At 42.3% G+C, this 16865-nt stretch overlaps 1 protein-coding gene and 1 non-coding gene across 2 annotated transcripts in view; one reads left to right on the top strand and one right to left on the bottom strand.

The window, feature by feature from the left end:
* dcp1b (decapping mRNA 1B) overlaps positions 1–16865 on the bottom strand; it is a 42645-nt gene that overhangs the window by 4373 nt on the left and 21407 nt on the right. Inside the window, exon 6 of the mRNA XM_077006526.1 lies at positions 14232–14384. Within this exon, the coding sequence (XP_076862641.1) occupies positions 14232–14384 (153 nt within the window). The remainder of the gene's footprint in view (positions 1–14231; positions 14385–16865) is intronic.
* Positions 9089–9252, top strand: LOC143515566 (U1 spliceosomal RNA). Its single transcript, XR_013131131.1, has one exon. It is a non-coding gene; the product is annotated as a U1 spliceosomal RNA (small nuclear RNA).

Here is a 16865-nt window from a genome sequence, read left to right as displayed (position 1 = left end):
TGGCTGTTGTACAGTCTGACAGCGGCTGGAAGGAAGGACCTGCGGTTTCTCTCCTTCACACAGCGCGGGTGCAGCAACCGGGTGCTGAAGGAGCTGCTCGGTGCTGACAGGGAGTGGTGCATGGGGTGGGACAGGTTCTTCAACATGTGCTTGAATTTGGTCCTCGTCCTCCTGTCTCCCACCACCTCCACCGGGCCAAAATGGCTCCCCAGGACAGAGCTGGACTTCTTGATGATTTTGTTCAGTCTCTTCCTGTCAGCAGTGGAGATGCTGCTGCCCCAGCAGACCACTCCATAAAAGATGGCTGATGCCACTACAACATTGAAGAAGGTCCTCAGGAGCGCACGCTCCACTCCAAAGGACCTGAGTCTCCTCAGGAGATGTAGTCTGCTCTGACCTTTCTGGTAGAGTGCAGCAGTGTTGTCAGTCCAGTACAGCTTGTTGTTGAGATGAACACCCAGGTACTTGTAGGACCTCACCATCTCAATGTCCAGTTGGACATCTTAATGAGCAGTTGGACAGGTGTACCGAATAAAGTGGCCGGTGAGTGTAAATGATAGTCTCATCTTATATCTTATATAAAAATAGATTGATATTTCTTACAAATCCAGATATTGCCCGGTTCTACTTGGATATACATGTAGAGTTGCACACAGAGGTGGGACCAAGTCAGTGTTTTGCAAGTCTCAAGTAAGTCCAAGTCTTTATACCTCAAGTCCCGAGTCAAGTCTCAAGCAAAGACACTCAAGTCAAGTCAAGTCAAGTCTCGAGTCAAGACAGGCAACAGTCAAGTCAAGTCCCAAGTCTGAAACTTGGAATTACAAGTCCTTTCGAGTCTTTTTTTTTTTTTTTTTTACCAATGTTGCAGGTATATTTTAAATGTAAATAATAGACATGCGTTCTTTTTAAAATCTGTATTCTCCTCAAATCTTGATAAAACATGTGCAACTGAAAACACGAAGTATAAAAAAAAATTTAAATTACACCTCTTTATTGCACAGTTCAATTTGTTAAACTTAGCTGCAAAAATATTCATACTTTAAACTACAATTTTCCAGAAATAAATATTCTGTGAAAAAGTCATAAGTAGAACTCCATGTTCAAATAAAAAGTGCTGATATTTTCACAGTACAATACAAAGAACCATAACGGCATTTTCCCTCTCTTCTCTTATCTGGTTTCTTGGAGAACATGTGTGAGTGACACAAGACAAACAAATATAAGAACTGAACAATTAACAGGAATCTGCAACTTTAGACATTTCAGTAAACTATTCTGCATTGCATTTGCTGGCCAAAAGTCTGTATGTCATTTGTGCACGATGAATGATGTCCCCATAGCTGAAAACTCGCTCCACTTTTGTCAATATATTTTTTTCTCGACGTAGATGTCTTCAAATACACAATCCATGCTGAGATAGAACTGGATATTATGATGGTGACAGAGAGAGGCTCTCTTCCCCGAGTTCAGATACAGAACCCAGGGTTGCCAACTCTCACGCATTGAGCGTGAGACACAAGCATTTGACCGTCTTCACACGCTCTCATGCCACACATCCGATTTCTCACGCCAAAAAAAATCTAGTTTATTTACCTCTGATCCACATCTATGATTCAATGAGTTACTAGTTCGCTCTGGCACCAACCACTGGCGATCGATCGATCGCGATATAATGCTTAATTTGTGTCCATTTTACACCCCGCCCGGTAACAATTCACGTTCGCTGACCCCCCCATTTGATTGGTTGTGCTGCAGCTCATGCACACACACACGTACAGAGTGTAGAAAAGCAGAGGACAGGTCTGCGTCAGAAGGACGGAAATTAAATTAATGGGGCGCACTTTATAAATATTAATATGCGTTTTAAAATTTAGATTTGGGGTAAAAAAAATCAAGTCTTTGCAAGTAAACAGGTTCAAGTCCAATTCAAGTCCCAAGTTATTGGTGTAAAAGTCCAAGTCAAGTCTAAGTCTCTGAATATTTTTTCAAGTCAAAAGTCTTAATATTAATGACTCGAGTCTGACTCGAGTCCAAGTCATGTGACTCGAGTCCCCACCTCTGGTTGCACATATGTAAAATCCATCCTACTGTCCATGGGAAGGACAAGGTTTAGAAGACTGATATGTGGTATGTGGTACCAGATAACTAGGTAATTTTAATATATAGGATATTTAACTAGGATATTTAAATAAAACATACAAAATACAAACAAAATTATGTTAAAACTACCAATAAGCAGACTCAAGGTAATAACCCAAGTGTCAAAAGATTATAATTGTTGCAAATTTACTAGGAAGAGAATGCATGTTCAAATTCCTCCCAATGAAAATAGTAGGAAAATATGCAATGAATAAGCCAAAATACAGCTTCAGAACTACATAGCTTAGTTCAAAATCAAGTACTAGATACCTGAGCTATGTTAATAATTTCTTTGATCCCATTTACATATTGCTACATAGTACAAAGCACTTAGAAGATAAACACAAGCACTTCTCAATGGCTACAGCAGACTGCCTACCACCATGATTTGTGTGGATCTTTGAGCTTGAGGTTCTATCTTATGGATATCAGGTAGAAACAAACTAAAGACATCACTATTTCTATACCCACTCTTCTCTGAAAAAAATCACATGGAGTGCAGTAATCCACCTACAAAGTCAAAGTCAAAATCTGATTTTTTTATATAGTGCCTTTTAAAACATGCATTGTTGAAAGGCAGTTTTACAAATGTTTTCTTTCAGATCCCTAAGTTTAAGACTAGGGATTGACATTGACAAGTCAATAATACTTAGTATTAGTAAGTAAAAATAGTACTATTTTTAGTAGTACTAATAATACTTTGTAAAAATACTTACTTTGCAGTTAAGTAAGACACTTTGGGAGGAAAGTGATATTAAGAGAGAAACCATCTTCCTTGGGCAACAGATCCAATAAACAGTCCAAGCTTAATTACACAATATTTAGTCAATGATGTATCTAAATATATACAGGTCTCACCCAGATCTGACCTGACTGAAAGTAGTCTACTGCATCAAGTCTAGTTTCAGACTTGCCCACATCCTGCCTACAGACATATTGGACACAGCTGCACTACAAACCTCAGTGAAGGTGTTCATTTCTCAGATGGAAAGTGAGGCAATATTTGTGGGTTTTCCACAGCGTTTCTGAGAACTGAATTTATAGCATTAATATCCTTATATTTTCCTTTTATCTCCTCTTCTAGATCAACCTAAGGGATATTTTGCCACCTTCTTGAATTCCCCAACATGGTGAGACCCATAACTGGAAGGTGTTCCCTTGTAAAAGTGGTGCTTAATATAACCTGTGTAAGTAGGCCAACAAACTGCATATCAAGTAAGAGCACGAGGTTAAGAGAGGTGGTGCGCATAGCACTGAGGACAAAGCAAGGGCATGTCATCTAAGGACATGTCATCCATACCTAGGATGGAATGGGCTGCTCATAACATCCAGCCTGTAATGTCTCACAGACGCTCACAGTTAAACAAATCACAAATAGAGGTGCACAAAAAGCTCTGAGCATCAGCACCTCACTGAAGGTAGGGAAGACCTGGATTAGGCTTGAGGAAAACTCAAATTAGGAGAGAACTCTGTGCCTGAGGGCTTAACTAAGAATACATGTAAGTCAGTGATATGTTTGGCTCAGACCAATGCCAGGGTTTTAAACTGATGCTGTCCAAGTACTTACATGACTTATTGCATAATGCTTCCAACATCAACATAATCCCCCAACAATGGAGATTTGGGCTATTGGGGCCAGGTGAATTAAGGTCATTCGCAGTTAGTTTATCCTGGAAAAGGAAAGGGAGGGAAAAATAGAGCACCATTGGTGGGCTACTTCATATGTATTGAGCAATGGGCATTCAATACAACAGGTGGAGCAATCTAAGCCTGGACGATTCACTTCCACAGCATTCTAACTAGGGGTGAAGTTTTGAATTCAAATCAAGTGCCGAAGTAGGCAAAAAAGGAATATTCTCTGTGTTAGATTAATGCCTATGAGGAAAAAAGGTACATATCAGTTTGATTAATGTTGCCCAGTCATTCCAAAGTAGTGACCTTCCCAGAGTGATGCATGTCAGCATTCTGAAATTGTATTTTCAGATATTTCTGTTCAACACTCTTTCTGTTCAGCTCTCAGGTCCAAGATAGCATGTAGTGAACACCTTCCTAGGAACAAGGAAATATCTGTAATAAAATACCCTCTCCCTCCATTCTCACTGTTATCATTGGTTCAGGTATCTTTTCCAAGAGAGAAAATGTTCTCCTTCAGAAATTAAGCTCAGTGGGAGAGAAGATAATTCTGCTAAAATCCAGGTTTGCAGCAACACTGGAGCTTTGGATTCCTCTTGAATATGGCAGGATAAGAGGGATGAGATATTTAAAGCTCTCACCCTGGGTGATGAGGCTCTGTAGGAGGCTCGGTAAACTGAGGCAGAGAAACAATCCATTTTATTAGGAAAGAAAAACTTGGTAAATTCAAGCAGGCTTACTTTTGATGAGTTGAGGTACTTAGGTACAGATTTTATTAGCTAGAAGATGCCCCATGCCAAAAGCTGTGAAATCTTTAAATTCTAAATCAGAAAGGCCATGAAGAGTTATTTCCTACCACCAGGGGGAGGAGTTATTTCCTATGGAATTATTTCCTAGGGACTGGGGGAGTGCTGAGGAGTTTACCACCATACCCATTTCTGATCAACAGGGTTTTAAAAGAGTTGACTATAGAAGCCAATGTACAAACCCCAAAGAGAACAGCATGCATTAAAGCTGTGGCCATTAGAACTTGAGTGGGAAGGATGACATCCTTGTAAGCTGATTCCTTGATTGCAGTAACAGTACCTTCATCTATTCCAGAGTGTTTTGCGCTCATTCAAGGTGAAAAGGACAATTGGGTTGACTAGGTTGGCTCGGTCAGCTCAACCAAGTGTGTCTAATGTTTGAATAGCATCCCAATGTTGCTGCATTATCACAATAAGTGAATGTCTACACTATATACTACACTAGAACATGACTTTATCAGCTTAAATGCACTTGCTGCCATGTGATTGGCTGATTCAACATTTGCGTTAATGAGCAGTTGGACAGGGGTGTGTGTGTGTGTATGTAGGTACCATGCTAAACCAGCAGGTGGCGGTACCACTAGCAACACATGGAACAAGCTTGCTTTGATGGAAGTAAGGGTGTGTCTAAAGTAAGTGGTATCCCGGTGTTAAATACCCTGATCAGCCAGCCATTTCTCGCTCTCTGGTTTGACTGACACCGAGGTTAGACCTATTAAAGAGAGGCTCCGCCATTTCTCTCTCTCCGGTTTTTTTTTGAGAGCACACAAACTTTGGTACGACTAACAGCAAACAGCTGAGAGTCGTATTACTTAATTAATGAGCCCGAGTTACGGTGCAAACTAACCAGCAACTGATCAACGTTACCACAGCAACAGATTCACTGAACTACTTTAATCAAGCTTGATGACGCGGCCACACGGACTGAAACAAAGGCGATCAATTCCCTGTTAAACCGTGAACGAGACTCTCATTCCTGGACTTCATAACCAGAAGGACGATCCCCAGCACACCTGGACGACGTTGCTTTTTATCAATGAGGAGCCTGCGGTGGATATTCCCTCGTAATTCAGGGAGGATGACGAAACCACCTAAAAAAATCAGGGTTGGCACGCAGGGTTGGCAACTCTCACGCATTGAGCGTGAGACACGCATTTGACCGTCTTCACACGCTCTCACTCCACACTTCCGATTTCTCATGCCAAAAAAAAAAAAACTAGTTTATTTACCTCTGATCCATATCTATGATTCAATGAGTTACTAGTTAGCTCTGGCGCCAATCACTGGTGATCGATTGATCGCGATATAATACTTAATTTGTGTCCATTTTACACTCCGCCCGGTAACAATTTACATTCGCCACCCCCTCCAGGTTCAAATCTCACTACAACTGATCTTGAAAAGTTGGCAACCGTGAACATGTGAGAGTCTAACCGCTGGGCTTAGTTTAAAAAAGGGCATAGTTACTTGAACTGCACTTATCTAAGTTCAGCTAAAACCTTCTCAGTGTTTTGGGTTCAACTTTGTTTAGATAGTCTTCATCAAGATTTGTACACACAAAGTTCTCCACCTTGCATGCAATCTCTCCATGTTTTTATCTTCTGATTATTTGACAACTTGTAGTCCCCATTCTCAGACACACCACATACATTTTTAGTTATTTAGCCAGCTCCATTACTCTTTGTTCTGACCACGTTGGAATAAACCAGCTGAGCTCATTAACATACAGCCCCGCTGCTCTAATGTTTAAAGTCGGCGCCATTTTAGTTGCTTTGTTCTCCATAGGAGAACTGAGATTACAACTCCCGCCTCCTCACGCGCGCACACATTTACTCTTCCCCTTTTTACACACACAAGATACCCAGTCTTCATTGTAAATATACTGATCCCTGTTGATGCTGTTTGTGTTTTAGAATAGTATCAAATGTATCATTTATTTTCACCAAATTGTCTGTGTTGATGTCATTCAAAAGTGGTTGTTGCCAAAACTTCCAAAGAATTCACAGTTAAATCCTTCAAATACCAAACCATTAATTACCTCCTAATGTTATCTCTCTATGTTTCTCCCTAATCTGTACGGCGGCACCCTGAAGTGTGGCCACTCTAGGTTCTCGGTACTTTACACCGGGGTCCTGGGGAAACTGAATTTCCCATTCATGGGATCAATAAAGGTCATCTTATCTTATCTTACCTTTTGTTGATAACTAAAAGTTGTGGTTCTGGTATAATTAGAATATGAGACGGATTCTAAATTAATGAGACTGATTAATAATTAAGGTAAAACAAATTATATCTACTTTAAAGGAGTAGTAGGTGAAACCCCTACACTAATATATATATATATATATATATATATATATATATATATATATATGCACACAATGAATAATATTCACGTTGAAAAAATTTATTTATTACATGCGATTAGTGCAATGCGATGAGAACAAAATAACTAAAAATTATCAATGTAAATCAAAATTATTATGCCATGAAGGTCTGGATTTGGAATCATACTCAAAATCAAAGATGAGAATGAAATGACAGGCTGATCAAACTTCAGTGGGAATTCCTCAAGACAAGTTAAAATAAGGCTCAGTAGTATGTGTGGCCTCTACGTGCCTGTATGACCTCCCTACAACACCTGGGCATGCTCCCGATGAGGCGGCGGATGTTGTCCTGAGGAATCTCCTTCCAGACCTGGATTAAAGCATCAGTCAATTCCTGGACAATCTGTAGTGCAACGTGGTATTCGTGGATCAGGGCCGGCGCCACGGGGGGGCGAATGGGGGCGTCGCCCCCTCAGGCGAGGTGTCCCGCCCCCTCAATGTAAATAATAAGACCCATTTATTTTACAGCAATCGCAACATGGCACCCCCTCGGCCGCTCAACAATCGTTACACGCATCCCCGCTCAACAAACAACTTACATTCACCGCTGCCATAGCTCAACAACTTACGTTCGCCACCCAGAAATTTTCTGACACCCCCTCACTGCATATGTTCTGGCGCCGGCCCTGTGGTGGATGGAATGAGACATGATGTCCCAGATGTAATTGATTGGATTCGGGTCTGGGGAACAGGCAGGCCAGTCCATAGCATCAATGCCTTCATCATGCTGGAACTGCTGATACTTCAGCCACATGAGGCTTAGCATTGTCATGCTCAGAAGGAACCCAGGGCCCACTGCACCAGCATATTTACATTATATGGCATTTGGCAGACGCACTTATCCAGTGCGACTTACATTTTTATCTCATTTTTATACAAGTGAGCAATTGAGGTTTAAGGGCCTTGCTCAGGGGCACCTCAGTCATGGCCTCAGGTCTGGGACCAGTTCCCTAACCACCGGGCCATGACTGCCCTAAGCATATGGTCTCACATTGAGTCTGAGGATCTCATCCTGGTATCTAATGGCAGTCAGGGTACCTCTGGCTAGCACATGGAGGTCTGTGCAGCCCTCCAAAGAAATGCCAACCCACACCATTACTAACCCACTGCCAAACCGGTCATGCTGGAGGATGTTGCAGGCAGCAGAACGTTGTCCATGGTGTCTTCAGACACATCTGTCGCATGTGCTCAGTGTGAATCAGTGAAGAGCACAGAGTGCCAATAGCAAATCTGCTAATCTTGGTGTTCTCTGGCAAATGCCAATCGCCCTGCACCGTGTTGGGCTATAAGCACAAGCCTCACTTGTGGATGTCGGGTCCTCATACCACCCTGATGGAGTTTGTTTCTGACAGTTTGAGCAGAAACATGGATATTAGTGGCCTGCTGGAGGTCATTTTACAGTGCTCTGGCACTGCTCCTCTTGTTCCTCCTTGCACAAAGGAGGAGGTAGCAGTGTCTTGCTAATTGCTTCTCATTTCTACCTGTTGTCTGTTCCATTTGCACAAAAGCAAGTCAAATTAATTCACAATCAGTGTTGCTTCCTAACTGAACTGTTCAAGTGTTCCCTTTATTTTTTTGAGCAGTGTATTATACCGCGTTAGCTTTGTGTTTGGTGGTATATTGTTAGCTAACATTATTAATAATTTTGTATTATGGGCCATTACTATACTACACTGATGTTTGAAATGAGTTTGCAAAAATAGTGAAATATTTGAATAAAAAAATCTGAATAAACTAGTATAGAAATGAGTGAAAATAATGCATACAAATTATTTTTTACAATCACTTATTGCATAAAAGTGGTCTGAGGGACTGAGATAAAATGTGACTGATCAATTATTTTTTTAACTACATATCAAGCTTCATGGAGTAAAATGTCAAGATTCATGTGTGCAAGCGGCCAAAAAAATTACAGCAACTGTAAAAACAAACAAACAAACAAAAATTGCACAAAGTGTTCAGCATGGCCAAAACATATCCACTCAACTATACTATGTTATTCTGTACTATACCGTCACACTCGGAAACGTACAAAATAAACATTAACTAATGGACAGTCAATCAAGGCAAAAGTAAAAAACAAAATCAAGAATATTTTATAATGAATCAATTACATGAATTGTAATTGATACCTGGCAGGGGTGAGACCATGATCAGGAAGGTGGTTCGCCCAAGGTGAGGCTCAGCCATTGCACTCAGGCTGTGCTGACCCTTGCGAATTCCCCAAATGCGGGAATCTCGACTGCATAATTTCTGGTAGTGGGGGACTGCGTTCGCGCTCTCCCCTGATTTTTTATTTTTTTTTAAATTCTACTAAAAGATGGCGGCGCGCGGTAGTGCAGCGGCTTCTCAAGCTCCCGGTAACTACAGTGTTTTTAGTTGTTTATTTGGCGATTCTGAGCCAGACCTCACATGCCTTAAGCGTGTGAGTTATAAACGAGCAGAACTTTTTAAGTATAGGGACAACAACAGCGGCTACAATCGACAATAATCTCAGAGCCACGCTGGGTAGACTTCAGCTCCTCCGGACAGCGGCTCGTCCCAGCCAAACAAAGAGCAGGAGGAGGCGGTGTCAGCGGCTGCAGAAACGGGGGGTGCGCGGAGGAGTGCTAGCCAGGCTAAAGGCTAAAGCTAACCGACTCCTGATACCGTCTTTATTCCTGTCCAACGTCCGCTCTCTGGATAACAAACTGGACCTTCTGCGGCTGAATGTTTCAGCGGAGATGAGGAACTGTGCGGTGATATGTCTTACAGAGACTTGGTTAAAAGACAACATTCCCGACTCTGCACTTCAGCTCACCGACCGGAAGCTCTTCCGAGCAGACCGGGACCAGCGCTCATCTAAAACACGGGGAGGAGGCGTGTGTGTTTATGTGAACAATCACTGGTGCACAAACTGTGTAGTGGTAAACAGTCAGTGCTCTGATGCTGCAGAACAGCTGACTGTAAAGTGCAGACCACATTATCTGCGTTTATCATTGCTGTTTACATAGCACCGGATGCTAACGCTAACATTGCACTGAAGGAGCTCCATGACAACATCAGCTCTCTTCAGAATAAGCATCCGGAGGCATTCTACGTGGTTGCAGGTGATTTTAATCACGTACATCTTACTGACCGTCTCCGACGTTTCTTCCAACATGTGAACATTCCAACACGCGGAGACAATACACTAGACCGTGTCTACACCAACATCAAGGACGCATACAGAGCCGTACCCCTCCCCCACCTCGGGCTCTCAGACCACATATCCATAATGATGGCTTTCCACCCCGACTGCGACGCTCCAGACCCACACAGAAGACCATCACAGTGTGGCCTAGCGATGCAGACGCTGTGCTGCAGGACTGTTTCGGCTGCACGGACTGGCAGGTCTTCAGGGACGCTGCTGAGAGTGAAGGGGAGCTAGACCTGGAGGAGTACACATCTGCTGTCTTCGGGTACATCAGCAAATGTGTAGAGGATGTCACCACCACAAAGACCGTGACCTGCTACCCGAACCAGAAACCCTGGCTGAATGCAGAGGTGCGTTACTTGCTGAAAACCAGGGATGCTGCCTTCAGGTCCGGTGACTCACTGGAACTCAGGAGGGCTAAAAGAGAGCTGGACACAGGAGTCAAAAGAGCTAAATCTTCTTATGCTCAGAAAATCCAGGAACACTTTTCATCCCAGGATCCACGGAGCATGTGGAAGGGCATTAAGTGCATCACAGACTACAAAATCAAAGATGCACGATGCCCAAATGACCCCTCCCTGCCAGAAGCCCTCAACAAATTCTACGCCCGCTTTGAGGACCCAGACACCCCCCCCTCCAGCACTAGACTCCCCCCCTCACCTGGAGAAGAACCCTTCAGCGTGACTCCAGCGGAAGTAAGGAGGACCCTCAGAAGGATCAATCCCCGGAAAGCTTCTGGCCCGGACAACATCCCCGGACGAGTACTACGAGAATGTGCCGAAGTGCTTTCAGATGTTCTAGCAGACATCTTTAATGCTTCCCTCACCCAGGCAGCTGTACCCACCTGCATGAAGGCTGCCACCATTGTCCCGGTACCCAAAAGCTCCACAGTGACCGGTCTGAATGGTTATCGACCAGTAGCCCTCACACCGATAATTGCAAAATGCTTTGAAAGACTGGTCATGACACACATCAGAGCCACCATCAGCGTCACTGTGGATCCACACCAGTATGCTTACAGGAAGAACCGGTCCACAGAAGATGCCATTTCTTCTGTGGTCCACAATGCACTCACCCACCTGGAGCAAAAGGACTCTTATGTACGTATGCTTTTTGTGGACTTCACATCAGCATTTAATACAGTGATTCCTCAAACACTGGTAAACAAGCTTTACTCACTTGGACTAAACTCCTCCCTCTGCAACTGGGTCCTGGACTTCCTGACCAACAGGCCACAGTCAGTGAAGATCCACAACATCTCCTCCTCCACCATAACCCTCAGTACTGGCTCTCCTCAGGGCTGCGTGCTGAGCCCCCTCCTGTTCACACTGCTCACGTATGACTGCTCACCTACCCATTCGAGCTGTCATATTGTGAAGTTTGCGGACGACATAGCAGTGGTTGGACGCATCACAAACAGCGACGAGTCCAACTATAGACAGGAAGTGGAACATCTGGAAAGTTGGTGCAATGACAACAACCTCTGCATCAACGTGAGTAAGACAAAGGAGATGATTGTGGACTTCAGAAAGGGCAGTCACACACACACACACCTGCATGTCGGAGGATTAGAGGTGGAGATTGTCTCCAGCTACAAATACTTGGGTGTTCACCTGAGCAACAACCTTAGCTGGAGCAACAACACCTCTAGTCTGGTGAAGAAAGCACATCAGCGACTGTACTTCCTCAGGCGGCTGAGACGAGCTGGTCTGGGGAGCTCAGTCCTCACAACGTTCTACAGGTGTGCGGTGGAGAGCGTCCTGTGCTCCAGCATCAACGTGTGGCACGGAAACTGCTCTGCTGCAGACAGGAAAGCTCTACAGAGAGTGGTGAAGGCTGCACAGAGGACTGTCGGAGTCAGCCTCCCCACCACCATGGACATTTATATCTCCAGATGTAGGAAGAGGGCCACCTGCATCATGAGGGACCCCACACACCCAGCTCACTCACTTTTTGTCCCGCTCCCCTCAGGCAGAAGGTTGAGGAGCATAAAGTGTAGGACAACCAGAATGAGGAATAGTTTCATTCCGGAAGCTGTGAGACTCAAACTCCACCTAACAACTCACTGCTCTGACTCTGTTCAAGCCACTTACTCACCGGTCACTTTATTGAACTCTGGTCACTTTATATCATGCTGCTGCTATTGTAGACTTACTGTCTGCGTTTAAATTATGCCCTGTGTGTATATACTATTTATTACATATATATTCTTCTAAAATACTAGCTCCATTACTGCTCTTTACTTTAATTGTTTTAGATAATTATGTATATTCGTATTACCGGGACCTTGAGTATAAAAATTTCGTTCCACCCCATGCAAATGTGATGCGAATGACAATAAACACTCCTTGAATCCTTGAATTTTGCACAGAAGCAGCTTCTAGCTAGCCAGCTAGCTAGTAGCACACGTCATGCCTAAAGGTGAACCTAGCTGTGTATGTCCAGTATTATAGTGAGCGATATTGTAAAAACATTCATTTAGCCAATCTTTTATTTTCGTATTTGCCTTCATCAAAGGAATCAAACTCCTCAGGGTTTCCAAGCTTCCTTATCTTCATCACCATTTTCTAAATGACTACTAGCGTTAGCTAGCTAGCAAGTAACAGATGTCATGCCTAAATGTGAACCTAGCTGTGTATGTCCACTATTATAATGAGTGATATTGTAAAAGAGCATTCATTTAGCCGTCAATATTTTATGCTTTTTCATCAAACCCCTCGGGATTTCAAGCTACATTTATCACTGCTATGTACTATATATTGCTATGTTACCGATGTAGCTAGCTAGCTTCAGCAGATGTTTGCAAAATATGATCTGCAAAACTCGCTCGCCAGCCATAAGTTCGCCAGCCAACCAGATGTCGAATTAAAACAGAAGGTTCTGCCATATTCTGATACTAGATAGATACTAGTGATGTCATGATGATGTATTGGCCATGTAGTGAATGACACACAAGTCTCCCAATCACATGAAGGGAGTGGCAGGTGTAAATCTTAGTGACAAATCAACGTACAAATCAAATGTTAGCATGGTTTTAAACCTCTACTCATTGGTTCATAACAACTACTATGACCAAGGGCCATTTAAAGGGCCAGACTTCAATTTATAAAATGTTCTGAATCACGTAGAGATATTTGCGTAGAGATATTAATTAAAACAGAAATTAGAACATAGATTTTTATGTGCCGCCACGTTAGCAGACCTCCGAGGGTATAAAACCTACAGTGTTATTCCCTTCGTCTTACCAGGTTAAGTTTAGTCTATTTTGTGGGATCGTTTTGAGACACTGCATCATTTATCTTACCCGTGATAAAATCGCTCCTCACTTTATTTCACGTGTAAGCTAAATGCTCTTTAAATGTATCAAACTAGCTAGGTATTTAAACAAACTAAGGCATAATATCCCATATAACACAACATAGTTTCCATCTAAATAGCCAGCGAGGGGACTTAATTAATACAGCTGCTACATCTAAAGAGCTTTACTATTTAAGTCTCCCGTTCAACGTAATGAGAAACTGTATAACACAATTGTTGTTCATGGCTAAAAACCTGAAGAGTCCCTGCATAAAGTAATTAATCCAGAAAAACCTGTTGTGTTGTGGCTGGATTTGCAGCGTTTCTGAATTAGTGGCGCATTTACGAAATGTAGTGCACGCATAGCCATTTTGATGAATTTGCTTTGCGTATTTGCAGCGCTTTCAGAGTGCAGCCTGATGTGCTACATCTTCAGATTGCTTCAGTTGGGGGTGTTAATTAAGGCGGGAAATTTAAACAAATGTTTACTGAATTCTTCTTCACAAGCTTATCATCCTCATTGAGGAAAAATTTATTGCGAAACAAATGGATCTCGTTTTATTGCCCAGCAATACTTGAGGGCATCAACAAAATAGTCAACTCTATGTTGACAAACTGCCAAATACATCTGTGGCCAATAACAGATTGATGAGTCAATACCATATTTTAAGACAGCTTATGATTAATGATTAATTTTCTTTCGTAACATTAAAATGATCTATAAAACATGTTGATTTTAGGAGATCCTGAAAAAATGAGTATGTGTGAGTGAAAGAGAAAGAGATATGCAAGTACCTGTTGGGTTTGGCCTTGTCTCTGCCTCCTGTACTCCTGTAGCATTGGCTGCTGTCTTTCTTTGGCCTTAAGTGGAATGGGTTTGATCAGGTTGGGGTTGGCAAAGAGTCCTCCTCCACTGCCAATTTCCTTAGGCTCTGAGCTATGCTTACCCTGAGTATACACAGGTGTAAACAAAACATAAAACCATTCAAATACATTGTACACAAACCAGTAGCGAACCGTGACCATTAACTGAGACGACAGTACAGCTCAAGAAATGCAATAAACAATAACATCTATACTAGATTACTTTCTTAAGCAAAATAAGTTTCCAAACAAAATAAGGTTCCACAGCTTTGAGTTCCTCAGAAGCTGAAAATGTAAACGACGCACACGAGGGCATCAAAGGAATGAATTGAGACCTCAAACCACACAAAACCAACAAAATTATATAAAACAAAAACTAGTCACATACACATTAATCAGAAAAGTAAACCAGTAATGGTTCATATCATGATGTTCTTAAATGCACCTTCACATTACTCAAACAGTATCAGCAGCGCAGACACAATCAAACCAACTGGCACGGCGGCCTAAACAATGACAAACAATAAACTCACCCTCTCAATCAACAAACTAGCTAGTGGTGGTACGCTAACGCTAGCTAGCAGAAATTATCATACAATCATACAGTTAAGCCCGCCCACTAAGAGGGAAGATATGATTGGTCAATTTTACTGTCATTGAAAACTGGTATTGCGCTGAATTATAACTGCTTGGCCCTCTGTAAATGAACAGCGGGACCACTAATCACCAACATTCTGTGGAGGCATCACAGTCCTGATAGGGGGAGACACAAGCTCACAGGCTTCCACTTAACCCCTCACGTTCCAACACAGATTGAATAGACACGGTTGAATAATGTATTTGCTTATATTTTTGTCAAACTGTAAGTAGATAAAATAAAGTTGGATAATTATATATCATCGTGTTCTTAAATGCACCTTCCATTGGTTGAGTTGATATGGAATGACCCAGGTGTGAGGGACTGAATGGTGCAGCTGGTCCTCTCCCTCCAGGAAAGTACTGCTCTTTACTCTCCTCTTCTTCATCCACGGCCCGAACCCATAGCTGTTCCGTGGTGCTTACTTTAGCTTCATTCCATGGTCTGAGGATGTTTATATGTTGTATCTGATGCTTTTTCTTTCTATCAGGAAGCAACAGTTCATATGAGGTTTGCCCCACTCATTGTACGGCCCCTGCCATTTTGCAAGCAGGCTGGTGTCTGAGGTGGGCAATAAGACCAGTACTTTCTCCCCTGGCCTCAGCTCTCTGTCTCGATGCCTTATCATACCATTCTTTCTGTTGTTGTTGGGCCTTCCTCATGTTCTCTCTGACCAACTCCGTCAATGTTGTCATTTTTAGGTTCTTCCCATGCCTCTTTGAGTACATCAAATGGGCCTCTTACTTCTCTTCCACAGAGTACCTGGAACGGTGAGAACCCAGTCGACGCCTGCGGCACTTCTCAGTAAGCGTGTCTCTGCCTCGAATATCTTGTACCTCCTGAACCTTTGGCGGTGAGTGTCTTTGTTTATTTCGTATTTTCGCAGGATAGCGTCTTTTACCTTGTGGTAGTCGCCGATGTCCATGCCATCCATAGCTACGTATGCCGCCCTGGCTTTTCCTTCCAGAAGCGAGGCCAGATGTAACGCCCAGCTTCCACTTGGCCAGTTTGCCATTTGCGCTATGCGTTCAAACATTGTGAGGAAGTGTTCGATATCATCCGACTCTTTTAGCATTGGCAGTCTTGGTGTTGGCCACTAGGGCTGCGAATCTTTGGGAATCCCACGATTTGATTCAGAATCGATTCTTGGGGTCACGATTCGATTTTTTCCCCATTCTTTCAGATCCCAACAATTCGATTCAAAAACGATTATTTTCCAATTCAAAAGCGATTCTCAATTCAAAATGAGCTACTCCGGTCTGCTGGCATGAAAGCAGAGTACATTTATAAAGATATTATAATTGTAAAGGTTTTATCAACATATTGCAATAATGTAAACACACAAAAGTAAATCCAAGACAACATGTCTGTTTGAGGCTGACACTCAGAACACTACATTAAACTAATAAAACTGTAGTAAAATAAACAAAATTGGTAGGCTTAAGCTAGCTGCCAGAACTGGCCCCTACTCAAAAATTTTATTATACAAAAATACTGCTCTTTCTGTAAAAACAACAAATTGCTTCGTACAAGAATTAGGCTTAGGCTAGCTGCCTATTTCTGAGAACATGCCACTTCCAGAAACAAAATTACACGTTTTTCCTTAACAAATCACAAAAATAAAAAATATATGAAAGTGCTTGCAAAAATAAAAGTGCTGTTACATTAATAAAATGGGTAGGCTTACATTAGCTGGTAGAACTTCCACTTCACAGATGAATATATATATATATATATATATATATATATATATATATATATATATATATATATATATATACCGTATTTTCTAAAAGCCACATATATCTACTAAACTGAATACATTTAACTGAACTGATCAGTTTCTGAATGGTGTCTGTAGCATTTCATGTGCGACAGTGTTGTGGCGAATTCCGACTCCCCCATTTATCCGCATAAAGACGCTACAG

This window comes from Brachyhypopomus gauderio, chromosome 5 (genome assembly GCF_052324685.1).
Source record: "Brachyhypopomus gauderio isolate BG-103 chromosome 5, BGAUD_0.2, whole genome shotgun sequence".
In the NCBI taxonomy this organism is placed as follows: domain Eukaryota; kingdom Metazoa; phylum Chordata; class Actinopteri; order Gymnotiformes; family Hypopomidae; genus Brachyhypopomus; species Brachyhypopomus gauderio.
This window is presented reverse-complemented; position numbering and strand designations above follow the sequence as displayed.